Source organism: Diadema setosum, chromosome 5 (assembly GCF_964275005.1).
Source record: "Diadema setosum chromosome 5, eeDiaSeto1, whole genome shotgun sequence".
In the NCBI taxonomy this organism is placed as follows: Eukaryota; Metazoa; Echinodermata; class Echinoidea; order Diadematoida; family Diadematidae; genus Diadema; species Diadema setosum.
The window spans coordinates 32,668,080-32,690,924 of NC_092689.1; the positions used below are offsets into that span (position 1 = coordinate 32,668,080).

The following is a 22,845-nucleotide window of genomic DNA, read 5'->3' on the forward strand; positions in this document are numbered from 1 at the left end:
GCCCAGGTACAGGCAAATTTTCAAAATAATGTCAAGCATTTATGCCTTCTCAGTTATGTTCATTATTATCATTTTTATTATTATTATTATTCATTACATCATTGTGTGCAATTTTTACACAATGAGAATCATTTCTACTAGATCTTACCACTGAACAAAGTACGTTAGAAAAAATTATATTTCTGGAAAAGGAAATTTAATACTTTAGCACATTTTACCCTACTTACAGAAATTCCTGAATTTATCAATTTTGAAGTGTTTGTCCTGGTTAGCGAGGCTTAAGGCAATATTTTTTTTCTGTGATTGGCCATTAACATCTTTCAGTTTGAAATTTTTATGACCTCAAAAGGAAATGTAATGGCCCGAAATAAATGGAAAGCAACATACAATCTGTTTGAATATTAGTTGCCTGATCGGGCCACCAAAAGATAACCTTTTTGGAAATTAGGTTGCCCGACATCAATTTTCAGTGACCCCGGGCCACCACCATGTCGAGCCCTGCCCTATATTATGTCACGTGTTGGCAGTCTGGCCACACCAGGCACTCCAGAAATGCATGCAGGCAGCCATCATTAAAGAAGAAATTCATAGGAAATAATATCATATAAATTGACTGTTTTCCATCATTTAATGTTATTTTGATTAATTTCTGACATAAATCATGCAATAAAGTTGTCTCTGCTTTGAATATAAGAATCTTTATTTTTACCAAATTTGAGCACTGGAAAAAGTTCGATGCGGCTACGAAAAGTGCCAAATCTGCGACGTCACCAAATGTGTATGCAACCCCGTGGGATTTACGTATCTATAGGCAAACTGTGTGCACTTTTCAGGAAATTGGTGTGTAATTTGTTGTCAGTCTAGAATAAATCGTCCGCCAAAACTATATATTCACGTCGTGAAATTGTTTGTTTGTGTTCATTGGAATCTTTTTTTACACCCGTAAATATACGGAAAAACAAAGTTTTAAAAGCACAAACCCTATTGTCAGCTCAAGATTCACGATTGCCGTGATCAGCTGTTCCTTCGTACAGCCACAATTTGCTGTTATTATTGACACAACAAATCGATCATTGTGGGGGAATTGCGTATAGCTGAGCTAATCTTACATACTCATGAAGGATGATAACTAAGTCAAAGAGCTGTAATTGATTGGAAATCATTTTAACACCCATAAATTTACACAAATACGACGTTTGAAAAGCACAAAACCTACCATAATCAGCTCAAGATTCGCGATTGCCGTGATCAGGTGTACGCACAACAGTATCAGCAGAATCGGCAGTGAAGAGGTATTCCTTGATGCCGTGATTTCAGCTTGATTTTTCTTCGAAATGGCATGATGAAGGTTTGTTAGATAAATGTGACCTTCTTTTTCTCTTGTGTGTTGGTTTAAATTCTAATTTCTACCTCAACTTGCTAAAAAAACAGTCTAACAAAGCGGGAAACAGCAACATTTCCGTGCTGAGCGGCAGTCACGATACACGTGTTGCATGCAAGCATGCACCGCTGCTGCAGCGATCCCCATAGTATAACACGTAGGTTGCTTGTAAACAAGGGGGTCCTCGGCGCAGTTGACCAATCGTGAACACGTATTTCGATCACGTGTCTTGGTAAGCAACAAGGCTGTTTACGCTTCTGGGAGACGATTTGCGCATAAACTAACGCATGTTTCAGACGAATTTATGAATGAAAGTGAGTAGCATGACATCATGCCATGACCATATTTGGAATAAGGAGAGGTAGAGCTTTCTGTAGGTACCAAATGTGTCAGGGTTTAACGCAAAATATCTAAGACACGATCGCCAAAAGAACAGTCATTTTCGCCGTAAGCGAAGGCGATTTGGTCTTAAGAGTTAAGATTTTGGCCAACTTTTGAGATTGACATCCCACTTTTCTCTTCAAAATTCCACATTTTGTAGGTTGTATTTCGAAATGTTGTTGATATCAATCAGAAACTAGAAAATTTCCCCTACAACGTGATACCAAAATGTCAATTTGGTCCCTGAGGTAGGTCATTTTTTGACCTTTTTCGGGCTGTAGCGCGAAATCACATTTGCCGAGAAGTTTCGGGTTTTGCCAGAGCGGGTCTCAAATAGCCGGACGGCAAATCAGCTCATACACATTTGGTGACGTCGCTCAAATCCGATGTTTCTTGTAGCGAACGGAGCTACGTGGTCATGGAAATTGGGTGTTTTTTCAATCTCAAAAACAGTTTGGGGGTAAAGTTACATCATCTAAAAGATATCCAGTTTTGTTAACTATAGCTTCTTAGCTTTCCGTAGATATCAAACTTGTCATATTTCTAGATTCTCTATAAATTTCTGCTTTAAAGGCCCTTTATTAAACCATTCTCATTTTTTGTTTCACCATGATATTGTTTATACTTGTAACAATTCATGAAGATCTGGTAAAATAAAGAGCAAGATGTACACAGTTAGTACACATGCATATTTTGATTTTGCTTTTAACAAAGTGTATAGTTAACCAGGTATTAAAAAAGAATGGTTAGGTATTTACAAGCAATAGATGTGTAGTATGATTGACTCTTCTTGATTGGATAAAAATATTGAAAACATGGCACAAGAGCTAGATTCAGATGTCAAGTTTTATTTCCATTTCCTATATTTCTGTAATCTGATTATAAAGAAGAAAAAGATGTAGAGAGCAAAAATGAACGAGGAAAATTATAAGATGAATCTTCATAATATGTTGCAATGGCATCACCATTTGCCAAGCTTCTTTTTCTTTTCCCTGGGACTATCTAACAGTAGCTATTTCTGAATTTTTCTTTTAGGTTGTCAACTATGGTATAGGAGGCCACTACGAACCACACTTTGATTTTGCAAGAGTAAGTATGTTTTGTTGTAAGATACGTCTCATTAGAGTGGTATTAATCATAGTAATTTTTGAAAAGAATGATGGAAGCCAATATGGCCTTATAAAGTTTGGTATTCATGAATTCAGCACATCTCTGCAAATGTGCAGTTTGGGACCTTGCTACAAAACTTTGGATGTTGCAGCTTACTTTTGCTGAAATGTGATGACCATTATTTGCAGTGATTATCAAAATATGATAGAGCAGAAAAATGGAAGCTAGTTGAATCATTGTGAGGTCTCATATGTCATCATGTCCAGAAGACTAATTTAACAGATTTTTGTGGAAGAAAGAAATTGTGAATTGGTCCATTTCTGAATTCTGATGCAAGTTAGGAAGGATGTGTAATTGCATTCATCTTGATGATTAAGTAATATAATGATTAGTTAATACTGATCCTGTATTCATTTAAAGTGATTCAAGTTTTCATTAAAATGTTTCCAAATATTCTCTGTATTTGATACTTGATCTTGCATTGATATTTACCTACATGCATTTATGTTTGTCTCCAGAAATCTATCTGTTTATATGTATTTTGTGAGGTGGCATACCAATGTCTTCTGCTCTGTTGCATGGCTTCAGTCCCTCCTTTATGTCTGCCCACACTAACAGTGTTACCATTAAGACTGTGCTGTGATGCGTGGGCTGTATTCCATCTGGTAGAGAAAGATGAATCTGTGCCATCATCTCCCCCTCTGCCAGTTAGAATGCAGCAGCCATCACTGCCAACCTCTCAACCTCTGTGTAAATCTTCACATGTTGTCCAAAGTATTTGTTCAAATTGAAAAATATGTTTCTACTAACATCATACTCATCTCACATCTTTGTTTACTTGTAATATATTGCTGTATCATTTTTATTACATATGTATGTGTTACTTTCTTTGCTTTAAAGGAACAAGGATCAGATTACAACTGTGTGAATGAACTATTTGTTAAAATTGTACATATGAAATGAAGACTATCATTTAGTGTGTGTATATGCACTGTTCCATGAGGACCATGCTTGTGAAAGAAATGTCAACATCTTATAGGACATCTGTAGATCTCACCAACTATGTCTTTTTTTCTTAAAAATCGTCATGCAGATTCCTAACGCATATCACGGCATTGGTAACAGAATTGCCACAATGCTGTTCTATGTGAGTAAAAAGAGTAGCTATTGAGCGCAAGTGTAAGACAAAAAATGAGTAAATACTTGTATCTCCCAAAAGAGTCTCTGTACATCCAAAAAATGCTGGTGATTGTTCACTGTGTCCCGATTCCATTTGATGCCGAAATGGATATTAAAGACTTCTCAGTAATACTTGATACTTGATACTGTAATCCCTCTCGCAGCTCCAAGAAGTTATACTGGGATGAAACTACACATGTGTGCCATTGGGAGGTGCCATGGTGATGAATACCAGTGATTGCAAGTAATAAGTGTTACTTAAGAAGTGAAATCAGTACTTGGGGTTGTTCACTAGATTGGGCTAGACAATCATACTTCGTTTCAGCTGTGTCTTATGATGCACCTCACTCTTCTCTCACACTGCGACAAAACACAGATCTTGAAGGATGTTACTGCAAAATTGTGCAGGAAAGAAAACAAGAGGAAAGTTAGTCTTAAATTCTCAGCTACAAAATCTGTGCCAACTGATAAAGCAGCCTGTCAGGAATCTGGTTCTGCAGGAAGCTTCCTGAAGACTTCCATATCTCCACATATTAAAAATATGAAAAATCCCTCGGTTCTGGAAGTGATTTGCCCATTGAATTGCATGTATTACCAGCAGATATCATGGGTCCTAATGGCTCTTAATATTTTCCTGTTTTCGATGGGTGAATTTTGGCAGCCTTGATGTGATTTTTACTACAAAATGAATCCGAAGCGCAAGTTAAGGTGAATTTGAAAGAGCAGTGTACTTCCCAGAACAAGATTGGAAGAAGAAGTTGAAGTGAGAGATCAATGTACCAGTTTGTTGAAATCTATTGATATTAACCCTAATCAGGCTGGGCTTTTTCGCGGATTCCGCCCCCCCTTCAGATCTCGCCTATGGAACGCGTTATCGCGTCGAAAATCGGCACACGCGACGCCCGCGACGTATACTATCAAAATGTATGGTTGCTTTCTCCGAAAATTTTTTCTTATATTTTGTATTAATTAATTATTGTAATTTATGCATAAAATCAGTTTGGGGCTCTAAATCACTTATTAATGCTCTAATTAAGCTAATTTCTTTTTATGCCTCCGCCACGAAGTGGTGCCGGAGGCATTATGTTTTCGGGTTGTCCGTCCGTCCGTACGTCCGTACGTCCGTCCGTCCGCATTTGTTTACGCGATAACTTGAGTAATATTTACTGGAATTTTACCAAACTTGGTCCAAGTATGAAGTATGATGGGGCAATTATTTGATTAGATTTTGGGTGAAATCGGCTAAAGGTCAAAGGTCAAAGGTCAAGGTCAAATCCTAAAATTTATCTGTTTACGTGATAACTCAAACCTGGATGAAGCAGCTTTCACCAAATTTGGTCCAAGGATGATGTATGATGGGACAATTAGTTGAGTAGATTTTAGTGACATTGGCAAGAGGTCAAAGGTCAAAAGGTCAAGGTCAAATGCTACAAATGTTGCAATTTCCCCCATATCTATGCAATGCCCGAAGGTATTTTCTTGAAACTTGGTGTGGACATGTACTACTGCGTAAAGATTCTCCAGAGAGAGTTTCATGTCATAAGGTCAAAGGTCAAAAGGTCAAAAGTTAGGTGAAAATGTTGCAATATTACTTTTCTCGCAAATGGTTCAATGTATCTTCGTGGAACTTGGTACATATGCATGTACTTTCTGGCAGGGATTATCTAGGGAATTTAGGGGTCATGGGTCAATAGTCAGGGGTCAGAGGTCAAGGTCAACTCCTCAAAATTTTGCTATTTCCCTCATATACTAGTATATGTGCAATGCTTGCATTATTAGTTTCAAAACTTAATACATGCATTACCTAATGGAGATTCTGCGGGAATTTCCAGCCAGAAGGTCAAAGGTCAAAGGTTAAGGGTCAAAGGCCAGGTTTCAATGCCCCCCCCCCCCCAAAAAAAAAAAAAAAAAAATCTATTTTGTACCGTCATCACACTCTTTCTTCGTACCTTGGAAATTACTCAATGCATAAACTTTCCCAAAATTCCCCAAATATGTGTACCTGCACTCTTAGAAAATTATAGCAAACCCAGTTCAAAACATTTCTGACAAACCTGTCATTTCAATATTTTGCCAGTTATGTGAAACTATCATGGATCACACATTGTGAAGACATTGTACTATACGCCTATTGGGAGAATCATGCATTATGGCAGAGGCATCAGTCGCCATAGCGACATTTCTAGTTAAAAATGTTTCTTGTATCATTCTCCTGAGACATAGGATAAAAAAAAATCTGTATCGAAATTGATTTCTTATGTATTTGATTGTTTTTTTAATTTCTTATGTATTTCTTTCTTTTTCGACCTTTTGTTATGCCTCCGCCACGAAGTGGTGCCGGAGGCATTATGTTTTCGGGTTGTCCGTCCGTCCGTCCTTCCGTCCGTCCGTCCGTCCGTCCGTCCTTCTGTCCGTCCGTCCGTCCGTCCGTCCGTCCGTCCTTCCGTCCGTCTGTAATGAATTTTGTGGACAAGGTAACTATCGAAATCTGTTGAGGTATCCTAATGAAACTTGGCATGTGTGTGTATTAGGGGGTGAAGTTGTGCCTATCAACTTTTGAGTGCACATGCTCAAGGTCAAAGGTCAAAAGGTCAAGGTCAAATACATAAAATGTCACTATTTCCACCATATCTATTGAATGCCTGAAGATATTTTCTTGAAACTTAGTGTATACATGTTTTACCCAATTAAGATTCTCTGGTGAAAGTTTGGGTCATGAGGTCAAAGGTCAAAGGTCAAAAGGTCAGGGTCAAATACATAAAATTTCACTATTTCCACCATATCTATTGAATGCCTGAAGAGATTTTCTTGAAACTTAGTGTATACATGTATTACCCAATTAAGATTCTCTGGTGAAAGTTTGGGTCATGAGGTCAAAGGTCAAAAGGTCAAGTAAAAATATTGAAACTTCTTTTTTTTCTCCGTACCTTGGAAAATTGTTCAAGGTATCTTCATGGAACATAGTATATACATAATACTGACTGGAAGTGATTATCTAAAGAATGTAGGGTTCATGGGGTCAATGGTCAGGGGTCAAAGGTCAAGTGCAAGACTTCAAAATTTTACTATTACCCTCATATTTATGCAATGCCAGCAGGGTTATTTTTTTACACTTGGTGTATGCGTGTGTAACCTAATAGAAATTCTCTGGAAATTTTTTTTTCTCTCTTTTTGCCTCAAAGGTCAAAAGGTCAAAACTAACTTTTTCCTCCATATCTCGGAAGTGGCTCAAGTTACCTTGAAACTTAGTACATATTATGCATGTTCTACCTGAAAGTAATTATCTTATGAATTTTAGGGTCAAGGGCTAGATGAAAATGGTAACAATTTACTATTCAATTCAGAAATTGCACTTTTTCTCCACACCTGTACCTTGAAAATTACTCAATGTCTAAATGTATGAATGGGTCAAAGTCAAGTTAAAGTCCTTAAATCCCTAGATACATGCTCTCCTATTCATCCAATTAAACCTACGTCAAGGAAGGTGAACATTCAACACATTTGTGACAAACTTGTGCATGTCATTCCAATATTTTGCCAATTTTGTGAAAATGTAATCACACAGTGTCCACATGTACTATCTACACCTATTGGGAAAATCATGCATTATGGCGGAGGCATACCAGTCGCCAAAGCGACATTTCTAGTTTTTGTTTGTTTTTTGGCCAAAATTTGTCACAGACATTTTTTGAAGCTTTATTATGCTAAAATAAATTAATTTCATTCATTCTAAGTCAAGATATGAATTTTTATGTGAATTAATTGAAAAAACCCAATTTGCATTGGATTTGTACACAAAATCACGTTTTGGAGCAATTTTGGGGTTGACAAATTTTTTTCGAATGGGTGTCGCGTCAAAACGGTACGCGCGGGCGCAACAATTTTGGTCTCAAAAGTTGCGCGATACTTGAAAGAAAAAAGTCATGAAACATTGCAGCGGGAGCTTATCGCGCTGCGAAGATATTGCGAGAAACGTCGAGGGGGGGGGGCGGATTCCGCCCCCCCCAGCCTGATTAGGGTTAAGGTTATGAATAGTGAACCATTGTTTGTGAACCCCAACATTTTATCATAAAAGTCCTTCGTTCTCTTGAAATTTTTCTTTTTCTTTCTCTTGATTTTTTTATTTTATGTTTTGAGGGGGATGAAAATAGACTTCGGTGTTGCAGAATTTCATATTTTGCATCTGTATTTCACCTTGACTCTGAATCAAATTAAGACAACTGTGGATATACAACTTACTCAGGAGACATAGAATAAGTGCTCACCAGAAATTTTTGTTTTTTGCAGAAAAGTTTTCATAGAATAAACTTGTCAAACAGGATTTTTAAGATCAAGTCAAACCCACATTTTGGTCATGAGGGATTGTTCATAGCTTCTGATTTGTGTATGCGAGACTGAAACAATTTACAGTGTTTAAAGGAAGATGTTAGTTGAGACAGATGTATAAAGTTTTGCAATGTTTATTTCTTGTTCCCTGAAAAAGACAAGTTGTTATTGAAACCAGTGTTAAGCTCCTTTTCTTTTTCTTTTTTTTTTTCTTTTTTTGGATAATGTTCTGATGCATCATATGTGGTATTCTGTCTTAGATAGTTGATAGAACAAAGAACTCTTCTGGTTCAGGGATCAAAAATAGATAGAGGAAGTCATAATGTTTCAATCAGCACAACTTCTAAAATTTTCCAGTCACTTGCCTGACTGATGTGCCTTTGTTTACCCAGATGCCTTCACAAAGCGTCACAACAACATGCTCGAGTACAAAAGAAGAATAAAAAAAGTACAAAAAGTGGAGAGGAAAGGGCTTTTTACACTTGTGTTTCTTAACCCCGGACTTTCTCTGACCCAGGACTATCGTTAGTCCCGTACCAATTTTTTCAGCTTTTTACACTCGCCAATTAGTCCCGTACTATCTCTTGTCCGGGGCTAAGGAGAAAACTGACCTTTTTACACTCGTCTTTCTTAGCCCCGGACTTTCCAAACCACATGAATATTCATAATTACGCTGTGTACTGTACACGTACACGCACGCACCGGCAGCACTTGATTACCTCGTTTCTGATTGGTCAGTGAGGGTCGCACTTCGTCTCCGTCGCTTAGCCCAGGATTATTTTTTCGTTCTGTTTACACTCACTTGCTTGGCACCGCAATTGCGGTGCTAGCACCGCAATTGCGGTGCTAACCCCTGCTATTTTGCAGGGCCAGATAGTACCGTACTATCGGTGGGGCTAGCCCACTTTGGCAAAAACGAGTGTAAACAGAAAGTGGGCTAAGGATAGTCCCGTACTATCGGTGGGGCTAAGGCCCCCCCTTAGCCCCACCGATAGTCCGGGGCTAAGCAAAAATTTACAAGTGTAAAAAGCCCTGAAGTGGCCCGAAATAGGAAATTACCGAGACTGTGTCACTGTAACGTCTACCTCGTTATCAAAACGGAACAAAATAAAACAAGGCATTTCAACACCGAAACAAGATCTGACTGCCACCTCTTCATGGATAATCAAAGATTTTGTCCTTATGGTATGTCTACTTGATTTTCAAAACAAAACAAAACAAAGCAAACCAAAATAGCAAAATAGAATCAGTGACTGCCACCACTCCATGCTCAATGAGGGATTTTGTCCTTACAGTATGTATACAATGTACCTGATTATCAAAGTAGAACAAAACAAAACAAAAGCAAAATTGCAAAATAGATGCTCTTTACTGCTACCACTTCATACACAATCAGAGATTTGATCATTGAGTGCAGGAGATATCTACATATTGTGCACATCTGATTTCTAATCTTCCTGCTTGTGCTCAAGGACAGTCATTTTAGATTTTATTAGGTAAATTACAAATTAAAGAATTTAAAAAAAAAAAGATCAAGAGATGCTCATAGCCCAAGGAGAAATTCACATTATGTGAAGGTGTGGAGGATAAAAGTGCTGGACAGTGATTGGTTCAGTGAAATTAGAAAAGTACTAAAGTTACACTCACTTGTGAATGTAAGTTTGCCATCTTATTAAAGATATTGTTTACCAAGGCGAGAAGTGATTTTAAAAATATTCGAGTTCCCGCATTTGATGCATATTTGTAGGTTAGTTGTATCACAAAACATCCTACCATATAAAAATTTGCTATAAAGCCTAAAATATAAGGAGATATCACTATTTTTCTCAGTAAAAGACGTTTTATTCTAGAAATTTTATTATAACTATTGTTCACTTTTTTATATTCAACAATACTTATCATTGATTATAAAAATGAAAATTTTTGTGTTTGTTTTTTCTATCCCTCAATCACATTTTAGAACTATTTTGAAGCACTAAAGCTGAGTTTTGTCTCATCTGCAAATGTTAGATAATGCCTTTAATGAATATACTTAAATATATTTCATGTGCCTACTTGCACAGTATAGATACACTACATTTGATAAGTGAATATCCTCACTTCTTACATATTCATTAAAAAAAAAAAATTGAATGTGGAATAAGTGCTACTATGAGAGTCACTGTAATTTTAGCTAGGGTCCAAGACCAAAGAATTTTGCAACCTCTGTATTACCTGAGAGGATCCTATTTTGGACTATTTTCTTTATTAGAAGAAAACTTAGTGGATCAATGCTTTCATTTATGTCCAAATTATATGATCAAGACTGCCATTTAACTCAAATTGTCACTGATCTGTTGCTTTGATTTCAGCACTTCAATGCAAAGCTATTCTTCCTAGTTATTTCCATCTGAAATTCTTGACCATTTTCATGTAGATTGTAAATTACATCAAAATTGCACGTGTTGTCAAAAATAGAATCTAATGAACCTATGCATGGATTTCATCAATTATCCTGGTAAAAGACTTCATATCTGTACTGCTCGTGGTATTTGTCCACCCAACAACAACAACAACATCAGGAAACATAAATTTATACTTTTTTCCAAAGGTTATCTCTTAACATTTGAATAGTAAAATGTTCTTCATAGTATTCAAGCCCATCCATCAATGCACATTTCCAATTCCACTGCTTTTTAGACATGCAGTCTTTCGTTTCAAAGCTTATTGTCATTGATTAATGATCTATTGGGGTAAATATAGTAAGCAGGATTGACTTTAGGAGAGCCCTTGTTTTGTGTGTCCTGTTTTGCAAGTGGCAAACAGTTGTTTTTAGGGAGAGGCATTGGAGGAATATTTTTTGTCCTCATAATTTTGTCTCAATTTTAATTTTATATCCTAAATCCCCTTTTTCAGCCTTATGAAAGGGTAGACTACAAGTATAGCAAGCATAGTCAGAAAAAGAATGTTATGTCAAAATCAACTCAGCTCATGTCATGCTGATGAAATTCAGTCACTACCAAGTCATTAACTGTTCAGAGACTGTGAAGGAAATAGATGTACATGTACCGGTACTACTATTAAGTTTAAATCATGAAGGCTACAGATAAAGATCACTTAACCAAAGATTGGTTGGCACAGAAGTGATCTGTGTCTGTAGGCCCCATCTAGAATCCCTTTCTGTAGACCAGCCTGACATATTTCATCAAGACACATTCCACTTCTCTTACTTCTGGGATTGTGTAACACACAATGTGGCTATACTAATCAGTAGCTCTTCCACATCTCTCTAATGCTATTCTGTGTTCTCAATGATGGCTATACCACTGCATTTTTCCCTCCATAAGATTTCACATGTATCATTCACATTGTGATTGACTGGCTTGGACAGGCACACAGACACACAGACACACAGACACACAGACACACAGACACACACACAATGGTGAAAGGCGAAAGGTCCTTTGGAAAGTGACATAATTGCGAGGGCATTAATTTGTTGCCGTTGACTCAGAGAAGCCTGCCAATCCTGATGACCGAAACATTTAATTGCTACAATGCATCATGAGCACAAGGAATTAACCAAGTTCTTAGGTGCCTTGGACAGATCTCTTTGTAATTTCAGTGTAAGAGATATGCCATTAGCTTCTAAATCCAAGTTTTGGAAGGTAGTCATATTGCCAGATGTTAGCATTACTTTGTGTTACCATGGTCTACTGGCTATCAAATAATGAGAATGAACTTCAACATTTGCCAAAATTTTTAGAACATGCTATCAGTATTTTGTTAGAGTCATAACTTAAACTTCTGAAGTGTGTTACTGCAGGTAATTCAAGTAAGATCTAATCTCATTGGAAATAATGATGTGTGAAGTAAAGTAGTGAAACAAAACTAAAACAAAAACATGTTCTATAGTAATATCTGATCCAACTCTCCTTTTTTTTTTTAAATGGACCAATGTCTTAACTCCATCTTGATTTCAAGTTACATTCTGTCAACATATAACATAAGTGGCCTTAGAATTTCTTTTTAAGAAAAAAAAAAAAAATCAGCTCAGTAATTTATTTATAACAAAGTGTTCTCCAGTAAAAAAAAAAGAAGATAGATTGCTCAGGAAATAACTGATTTAAAAGATACCACTAAAAACATGGAACATGGACAGTTTTGGCACAGTGTTGTCTTCATTTTGTGTAGTCTTACCTCCAACAGTGGTTCCAGCCATCATTTTGATCCCTCTACTAACTCATTCCGCCGACTGTCATCTCATTCACTTGTGCATGCTATTTGTCTAGAAATCCTTGTATAAAGAAAAAACAAAGAAAAAAAGTATTTCCTTTTTATATTTGTATATCTCTTAAATCCTTTGCACAACCAAGATTCTTGCATGCTTCATTTCCTTACCATATCATTGGTAAACTGATAATGCCAATTGTCATTTTTTTTTTTGAAATCCCAAATTTTCTCATTCAAAGACATGTTCAGATTTCTGCAATATCATGGACTTCACAAAAATTAGAGCTGAAAATTATAAAGTCATGATATTTTAGATCATTCTCAGCGCTCACCTTCACATGTCTACTCAGATATTTTTCGTTATCATAGAATGTGTTCATCATTTTGGCTGCTGGCAGAGTACAAGTCTGCTCCTAAATTTGTCTTCCAAAATTATCTTTAACATGGTCTTCTTTCGTTCTGTCTGTTATCATATGCTTTTCTGTCACGTAACATTTTATTTCTGCCGTCTTTCCCCACTCCTACTAAAATGGCCTGATTTTACCCAGTCGGATGAGAAAGACAATTTCGAATCCCTCGGCACTGGAAATAGAATCGCCACCATGCTGTTCTATGTGAGTCGGTCAAAGTACATCCACACCTCACTACGATGGAATTTTTTTTTTTTTTTTTTTCATGGCCACATCTTCCTTTCTGTCTTCTTCCTTTCATTTTATTCATCTGTCTGTTTTCGTTCATTCATCTGTTTTCCTTCCAGAGACCTGTGTGTGCAAATGCATCATTTGTTTTTAATAGTCAGAGCAGTGGCAGATTCTTGGCTGGCAGCGCAGTGAAGCAAATGATTCAATTTCTTTCACCAATTTGTTTTCGTACCTCAAAGAGAAAGCCTACAGCTGAAAACTTTTGTAGTGCATGTTGCAAGTCCAGACTTTAAAGTCACAGCGGTGAAACAGAACTAGTACATTTTTTCCCCCCAGTATCAACTTGTTTACAGATGTTGCAAATTGGAATACCTCTGCAGTGTCTGATTTCACACTGCACCTGTATAGAGTACCAAAGAGTTATGTTATGGCCATTCATCGTCATGGAAACTGGTTCTAAACAACCTCACCTTTATTGTTGCTAACCATGCTTGCACCTGGTTGCCACCTAAGCTTTAACAAAAGAATGTGACATCATCACCTTGGTACTCTATTGTGCCTGATTTTCACCTGTTTGTTTTTTCAAACCTTTTACTGTGGCATGCACCTTTACAAGGGTTTTGAAATATACAGTCTTTCAGTATTTTTTAAGCTACCAACATGTGGCATTGATTACAATGAAACAGGTGTGACTCCATCTGTAGAGAAGGCAGTAATGTGAAACTGCCAGCTGTATGCCACCTGGGAGTATAACAATGGGAATTAAAAGGGTGAATTTTGCAGATAATCATACTTTTCCTCTGCTTGGAGTCACAGTATCCCTTCACCTGTTTATTTGGAGTGCATCAAATTAGCTCTTGCTACCTTGAGGATTATTGATTTCACACAGTTTTAGATTCTCCTCTCCCTGCCAATTTGCTTCAGTGCCTTGCCAAACAAGAATCTGTCTAGGACCACCCATCCCCCAAGTCATTAGTGTAATCCAAGCTTAAGTCCCTCCTTCCCTACTCTCTCCCTATTGGCCTGACATCCAATTTCCCTCTTTTCCCTAAAAAACAAACAATACAACAACAACTTCTGCGACGTCTCCTCAGAAAGAAGAAACGAGGGCTTTTGAATCATTGGGGACAGGAAATAGAATTGCAACCGCCCTCTTTTATGTGAGTACCTTCATACACATCCGCTACGGAGCTACCTTTCATGCAGACTTGTGCACACCTCGATCTTTGTTACGCAAGAATGGCACAGCACAGCAAAATGATCCACACTTTTCATCATCAAATATTTCTTTGGAATGCAAAACCAAGACCCCATTTTAAAGATGCGCTCACAACAAACCAATTGGAGATGCATCATTCAACATTCATATATCCAATAGGAATTTTTATTTCTTTGATGGTAGCTGCAAACATCATAATCTCACCATGATAAATGAACCTTACTGTGAAAGAAAATGGGGCTGCAATCATGCACAACTCGTACCATCCACATGTATCCTGAAACCTCCAAGTAGAATGATTATAATTATCTGGCAATATCCAAACCTCCCCGCTTGTGCTTGTAGTCTGCTCCAGTACAAGGTGAGACCTTGTAGAAACTGAAGCAAAGTTCCCGCTCTCATTCAGAAGGCTTCTCACATTTGATGAAATTCACAGTGGAAAATTCATCTGCATGAAGCTTCAAAGCCTTCCCAAATGCTGAACATTGTGCTGCTGCGTGCCAGATTTTGTGTCGACAGAGCCTCCCTTGTAGTGGAGGAAAAACACCCCCAAAAAAAGGGCACACTGTGCGTGTGTGCGTCAATATTAAAGGCATAGTTTTATTTTTATGCATGTGACTTTCATATTCTTCATTTGATGCTTCCTGGGGAACTGTTCTGACCAAAGAAAGAAGAATCAAATGCTTTCAAATCTTTGGGAACTGGCAATAGAATTGCTACAATGCTGTTTTATGTAAGTATGGGAACTTGCTAACATCATTAAAAGTGCCAAAAAGATACAACAGCAACAACAACAACAACAACAACAACACACACACACACACACACAAAACAGAAACAAAAACAAGAGGACTGGATATAGTTAGTGATATTTATATCAGTTAAAGCCAGATGTGTCATTGATATGTTCTTTGCTCTCTGAATATGAAACATTTCGTACCTCGTCAGATTTGGATGATATCTTGAAAAGAAAATTATCAGAATATTCCAGGGGAAAGCAATAATTAGGCACTCTTTCTTATTTGGTGTTGTGCAGTGAACAACTACAGTAGAACAAACTTGTTTGAGAAAAGATCACTTGAGCGTAGCGCTAGAATTTCAAAGAATTTTTTGAATATAAATTTTCAACTGGATGCTTGTTCTACACACACCTTTTTACGGAACTATGTTTCAAGAACACTGACAACATGCCTTCTTTATGGATTTTCTCATTTCACATACTGTTGAATTCCTCTCAGAAACTTTAATGCATACATTTACACAAGGTTAAACTCTGAGGATAATTTGGAACAGTTTTATGGGTTCAACCAGGTAAATTAGCAAAACTTTACCAGAAAGTTTTTGGATCACTTTATCAGACTTGTGATTAAATGTGAAATATGTTTAATGAGTTGGATAATCAGATTGTTGGTTTTTTTTTTTTTCAATGGTATGGAAATTTTGAAAGCCATGGCTATCAAACTGGTGTTATCAAATGATCTTATACATGGAGAAATCTTTGTGTCATAGTTCTCATTAAAAGATTATGTCAAGTCACTTTGAAACATGATGTCACATGACAATGACAGTGGTCCCCTGTGCCTCATTATTATGAATTTACTTTCCCAAAGGGAAATGAGTGCCAGTGATGACCAAAAAGTGTATGTTGTTGTATATTTCAGTATTTTAGTACAGTGTATTTAGTATTTCAGAATCTATTATTATGAAGAGCCATGTCAGAGCTCTTGGCCTAAGTATTGTGCTGTTTAATCTAGTTTGTGGTCACAACTCTTTGGTGGCATTGTGTTTAATCTAAGGGAATCAAAAATGTCTTATACCAGAGAAAATAGGGTAAAAAATAAAATATGTGAATTAAAAGGATCGGTGAAAGGTAAAATTAAAGGGGACTGTGAGCATTCCTAGTGTCATAATGTTTATGTATAGTGATGCAAACACTCTGCAGAAACGGATGTACAGAGTTGACTCTAACTTTAAAGGGAGATACAGTGTGTACTTTTTACTTTGTCCTGCCTGCAACCTTTACATTTCTTATAAGTTTTTGTACACAAGTATGTACATGTACACTTAAGTAAACAGAGAGAGCCTCGACAAAGAACCGCATAAGCAAGTTCTGCAGATAGATTATAAGTTCACTAAATTCTGGAATATATACATTGTATTAGCAATTCAAAAGATATGTTGCCTTTTTCATGATTAACCAAAGTTTTTTTTTTTTTTTTTTTTTTTTTTTTTTTTTTTTTTTTTATTAGAATATACATGCTATGATTGTTTCTAAAGATGTTCAAATTCTCTGAATGTAAATATGATTATGCTAGATATTGAGATTCATTGTTGATATTTAAAGAGCCAAGCATTTTATAGAGTGGCTGTCTTGCTATTCTGCTGGACATTACATTGAATTTACCAATAAGTTTTCGACAGAGTTTAAAGCTATTAAAATGTGTAGTACACAAGTACCGTATCTTTAGCAATAATGGATTAATGGCTATTAATGATCATCACCACTGCATCACAGTATGCCTCAACTGTAGCTAGCATGATGATTCTATCATCTGTTGTACTCTGTTCTTACTTCCTATCAGTTGAGCGACGTTGAAGCCGGTGGAGCAACTGTTTTCACCAGAGTTGGAGCGAGAGTTAGGCCAGAGAAGGTGTGTATTGACTCCATGCTTTGCCAAGTTTAGACCGTGACTATTTTCCAGCCATTATCATTCATTTCTTAATATGCCCTGCTGTATTGCAATGTGCTATTAAATGTCACCTAGGAACGACTGCGATGAGTAATTGTGTGTGTTTCTGTTCCACAAGAAATTCAGTATTCATCATTTTTTTTTTTCACCTAGCACTGTTTCAATGTGGCAAGTGCACTAACTAATGTAGATACCGATTGGGGGATTTTCCTTTTTCTTTATCATTTCTTTTATCCTATTTTAAAGCCAGTACTGATTATCAGCAGGTTTTGTTAAATAGTGGAATGATGTAGTCACTTGTGTGGGTGTATACTCTTATTTTCTCATATTATTATAATCAGTATGCTTATTGCATGTGGCAGTATTTTGGCTTATTCAAATGAGACAGGGCTAATGGTAAAGTGTCAAAAACAATATGATTGAAAGTAAATTGGCAAGATGGCTGTCAACAAGGGAAATAAGGTCTTTTCATGGAATATTATGGTGTGTTTACAATAGAAGCTATTAAACTTGTAGTGTAACTGCTCTCTATGTTTTAACAAAGAATTCCCATGTGTTTTGTGGAAGAAATCCAATATGATTTTCTTTTCTTTTTTTAATGGATTCCTGAGTATTTCTTGGAATAATATGTTGTAGTGTGTACTGATAACCATTTACATGCTCTCAATATCTTGTGTTAGGGCACTGCTGTGTTCTGGTACAACCTCTTCAAGAATGGCGAGGGAAACTATGACACCAGGCATGCAGCTTGCCCGGTGCTTGCAGGATCAAAATGGGGTAAAGTAGACCACGAGTTATCCCCTATTATTAGGTCCAAAATTTCCATGGAAATCCCTGAGTACTTCGAAGTCTCTGATTCTGTAGGTACTCCCTGAAATGTTTAAAGGGAAACTCCAGACCAGTAAATTGCAAAGAAAAATGTAAATTTTGTGAGCTCAACTGTGAAAATTTGATCAGAATCAGATGAAGATGAGAAAAATATGGAATTTTGAACTTTTGCTAATTTATGCAAAACAGATCCCAAAGAGTTGATGTGAATATTCAAATGATCACAATCACAATTTTCCATCGATCATGTACAAAAAAAAAATGAAGAAAAAAATAAAAGTGTAATAAAACAATGTTATTCCTGACTGAATAACTTTGCAGTAAATATAATCAGACATAGTATTATTTGAGACTGGGGTATAATAATGTTTGAACAAACAATCTGAAAATCGGATTTTGTGATCAAACTGTATGAAAAGTTGTGAGCCGAAGACGTCATTAACTCACTCACTTGCATGCCCATATTGGCAGTTCATGAAGTCATATGTGAAAATTAGCAGACTTCCCAGTTTCATTTTATAATACATTTATTATTTAGATTTTTATATGATGTCCTTATTGGCTGTTCAAGAAATCATATGTGAAAAGTAGCAAAACTTCCCAATTTCATTTTGTAATGTTTTATTTGATTTCTATCTGATTTGATCTTTTTTTCATTGTTCTATTGATTAAAAAAATGTATATATATATATATACATCACTCTTTCTTATCAGTGATTTTTATTGGTCAGGAATTCCCATCTAACTAGTTTTTCTGTTGTCCTAGCAAAAGAATAATAATAATTTTCAAAATGATTTGCGAGTTATCACCTCGTGTGATGAACATATTACACAAGTGTCTCCCAGGTTGGTCTTTCAAATCACCCTAATTCTTATATATGAATGTGGGCAAACCTAGTGCCACCATCTTTGTCCGTTATTCTCTTGTTTTTAAAGGTCCTCGTTGAATCAGGGAATGTTTATCCTTTCCATGTTAACACAGTGGAATATTTGCAGCAGTTTGATTCTACTCTCCAGCAGCTTAAAAAGTCAGAGAAACAAAAGTCTAAAAATTATGATGTGACTGTAAATATCTCAATGACATGAGCTCGTATGTCCAACAAGGAATTGATGTACAGGAAGTTAGCATTTGTGGGAGTTATTCTTTAACCCGTTGAGGACGAGTCCCGAGTATACTCGGGCAGGTGTCTATAGGAAATGCGTGTTGTAGCAAAATCAAACTGTCCGAAACGGGTTAAAGACACGGTAGCGTGGGGATTCATGGGTGGTCCAATTCATTCGCTACACACCGGGGTACGTATGAAAATCATGAATAGCACTGGTCAGCGCATATGTACATCAAAGTGTACGTTCATCGGTAACGGTCGACTACAGTCAAGATTCTGTAGCTGTGTGCCTACGTATAGATCACTGATAAAGTTGTGCGCAATTTGCTACGGGAATTCTCGAATACATCCAAACTGGGCCATGCAGCCTTCCAACTCCATGAACCCCTACACTGCCAGGTCTTAAAGTATAGTAAAGTTCCTCTGTAGTGATGTATTGATTCATTTCATACTTTCTCAGAATTCTCCATGAACAAAATGGTGCAAAGTTTTATTTGTAGATATTGTCAATACCCAGGAACAAAATCTTTGATCAAAACTTTCAATGATCAAAAGATAATATTAACTAATAAACAGCCCTTTACTGCTTTTGTGTACCAGAATAGAACAATGTACTGACCTACTCTCATACCTATGAATCATCATGATCATTATCAAGTTAGAAAACTTTTTCATCAAGAGGTATATGCAGTAGTACAAACAGTCAGGAATCCAATGCAAAGAAATGAAATGATTAGGTTAGAGGTAGATAAGTTCCTCTGCAAGTGATAATGTGACTAACACACTCAGTGGTTCTCAATGTTCCTTCTTTCCTTCACTTAGTTGCCAACATATGGATTCACGAGCTCGGTCAGGAATTCAAGCGACCCTGCGGATTAAACCCCGATGAGTAGTATCTCGCTCTGTATGTGTTCCGACATGTAGATGAATTTGTTGTCAGTGCCAATGTGCTTGCTTCTACAAGATTCTGCCCAATCCAGTCACCTGTATGAGATGCATGCATGTATTACACCAATCAATGCAGGCCCCCAACAATTACCAGACAGTGAACCTTTTGTACCATTTTGAAATATTTTTATACTGTGTGGTCTTCATATTTCATTCAAAGTCATTGTGTATTGCTGTTGTACATTCATTTTTTGAATAATTATGTTTATTAGCTCTGTAACACCCCTATGCCTTCATACATTGTATATCTGAAGCTGTAATTTTACCTGCTTTGTAGGTGTCCTGTAGATTTCATGATATTAATACCTTGCAAATTTTCCCTATGTGACCAAGCAAAATAAGCAAATGAAGTTGTGTGTAAAGATAAGAGATGTGCTGATTTCATGAAAAAAAAAGGACAGAATATTCATGTTTGCTAAAATCACCAGATAGGTTGTGTTGTAACATTTACCTTTTCTACTGAAAAGATTGTGTTGTCTGAAATGTAGAAGAAAGAATTATTTTACCTCCTAGGTTGTGTGGTTGGAAATTACTTTAATCCAGTAACTGCTGTTGGGATACTCAAAAGTATTCAAGTTATAGACGTACACAAAAAGTAAGATTCTTCTATGCAAGTTAGATCTCTATCATTCTTTGTTGATTACATAGTTGGTATATATTAGTCAGATTTGAATTATATGGAGTGTGTGGTTTGATATCAAACGTGAATCATATTTCTCTGATTAGATATCATTGTGATAGCCAATGTGATCTGAACTACCATCATGTAGATTTATTGTCCAATGTCTCATATATGCATACACCCCGTACCTGCCATGAATAGACTTGCTCATACTACAAAAGGAGGGACAGAATTATTGATAGTACTAATGAACAGGATCTAACAAGTCTTTCCATGGGAATTTATTCTTGGTGGAGAAGATATTACACCAAAAGATGACAGTCGAGTAGCTCAAGATGTTTGATTGATTGTGTAGGCTTGTAGTTAGAAGTACATCATCAGTGTCAAGATCAGTGTTAGAATTGCTAGTTTTGATTCAACAGGAAGGTATTATCCCCCCTCCCCCGATAAATTATTTCACCAAATCATAGTAAAAATTAACTAGCTTCACATGACTGTTGCTGTATGCTGGCAAAGCAGGGTTTTCTCAATAGAGCTGAATTTTTTTTTATTGATTTGTTCATGATATTTTCATTGTTGTTACTTAGCTTCTTCTTTTAATTTTTCATGTTCTTTTTTGTTCATTTTCTTCTTATTAAAAAAAAAGATAGTACTTCTCAAAATTATGAAAGCGAACCTGACATTTTTGCTCCCATTATGTCAATATCATTCAATCATGCCTAATACCCTTGAATTTGTCACATTTAAGTTGATATTTATTCTACAAAACAAATATTTATACAAATTGTCAATTTCTTGCCATGTGAACATGATGAAAGGAAAGGTACATGTACAAAATATGAGATTTTCAACAACTGTGTCTAGGTTACCAGAGTATAAATGGAATTCGGTTCAACATTGTGCAATTTCTCCAGGAGACGGTGACTAGTCCAGTGTTGCCTGATAAATAGAATCTTAATCATGACAGGAAAATCTAGCTGGGAGGCAGTTTGAGATCAATGCAGGTTTTCAGCAAAGAGATTGTTCAAGGGGTGATACTTGTAGTTACAGTGTTCAGTTCCTTTCGTACATGTTGTGGCATGTACCATGTGACACACAGCCTCAATCCTTGGAAGGATTGTCATAATGTGCTGCTGCCGATCAAACAAATTTGGTGGTGCAGTGATGTCCCCCCATCTCTTTCACACATATTTCTTTGTAAATTCTCATTGTCATCAGTAGGGCCTAGATGCACCGAGACTCAGTGTGAATGCAATAACTGCCGTACATTAATAAAGTAGTACTACTTCAGTATGAATTTACACATTACCAAGTTGTTCAATGTTTCACTCTCATATGGATATGACATAAATGCTTTATACTGTGCAAACCAAAACCTAATAATGGGACTGCCCCTCTCTTTTAAAAGCTCTGTTTGACCTTAAAAAAATGTTGACACACCAGAATAAAGCTTTATACATGTATTGACCTAAGTTCCAACATATTTTCATTTGAATGTATGGGGCAATACTTCACTGCCAAGAAAAAGGAAACAAGAAAAGTAGTTGTACCATTCTTACAGGGAATGTTTTTATATGTACATTACAAGGTCTAACTATAACTTTCTCATGCTGCCTTAAGTTAACAATCAGCTGGTAGTTAGCATTACACTAGCAATGTATGTAAAAATGTTTTTATTCTTCCAGTTACACAAACGAATGATTTCTTTCATCATTGAAATCATGTGCTATCATCATGTTGTACCAGACGAGAGGAAAATATGCAAACAAATTACATATACATATATGCAAAGAATCTAGGAGAGAATGTTATTACAATGTGACTGATTGCCCTGTTGAATAATAAAATCAATTGCTCTCAAAGATGAATTTTATTGTTCAAGAAGTTTCTATTCCTTGAACAACTTTTGGAAGAGACTGGTTTGCTCAAATGTATGTGTGTGCATGTGTGTGTGTGTGTGTGTTTGTGTGTGTGTGTGTGTGTATGTGTGTGTGTGTGTGTGTGTGTGTATGCGTGTGTGGGCGGGTGTGTGATATTTAAGAGAGGCAGATGGATGGATAGAGGAATATAGAAATAAGAGAGGGAAAGAGAGATACATAATGGCCCGAATTCACGAAGGTGGTACAAATGAAACCATGGTTTAAACCATGGACAAAAACCATGGAATGCCAAGTGTTGCATGCGATATTTCGCAACGAAATC

General features: G+C 36.5%; 1 protein-coding gene across 1 annotated transcript in view; it reads left to right on the forward strand.

The window, feature by feature from the left end:
- Positions 1-22,511, forward strand: part of LOC140228684 (prolyl 4-hydroxylase subunit alpha-1-like) — a 57,476-nt gene extending 34,965 nt beyond the window's left edge. The window contains exons 10-14 of the mRNA XM_072308948.1: positions 2,798-2,851; positions 15,117-15,182; positions 17,032-17,100; positions 17,820-17,916; positions 19,896-22,511. Coding sequence (XP_072165049.1) covers positions 2,798-2,851; positions 15,117-15,182; positions 17,032-17,100; positions 17,820-17,916; positions 19,896-19,966 — 357 coding nt within the window. The 3' untranslated portion in view covers positions 19,967-22,511. The remainder of the gene's footprint in view (positions 1-2,797; positions 2,852-15,116; positions 15,183-17,031; positions 17,101-17,819; positions 17,917-19,895) is intronic.
- Positions 22,512-22,845: the final 334 nt, after the last annotated feature.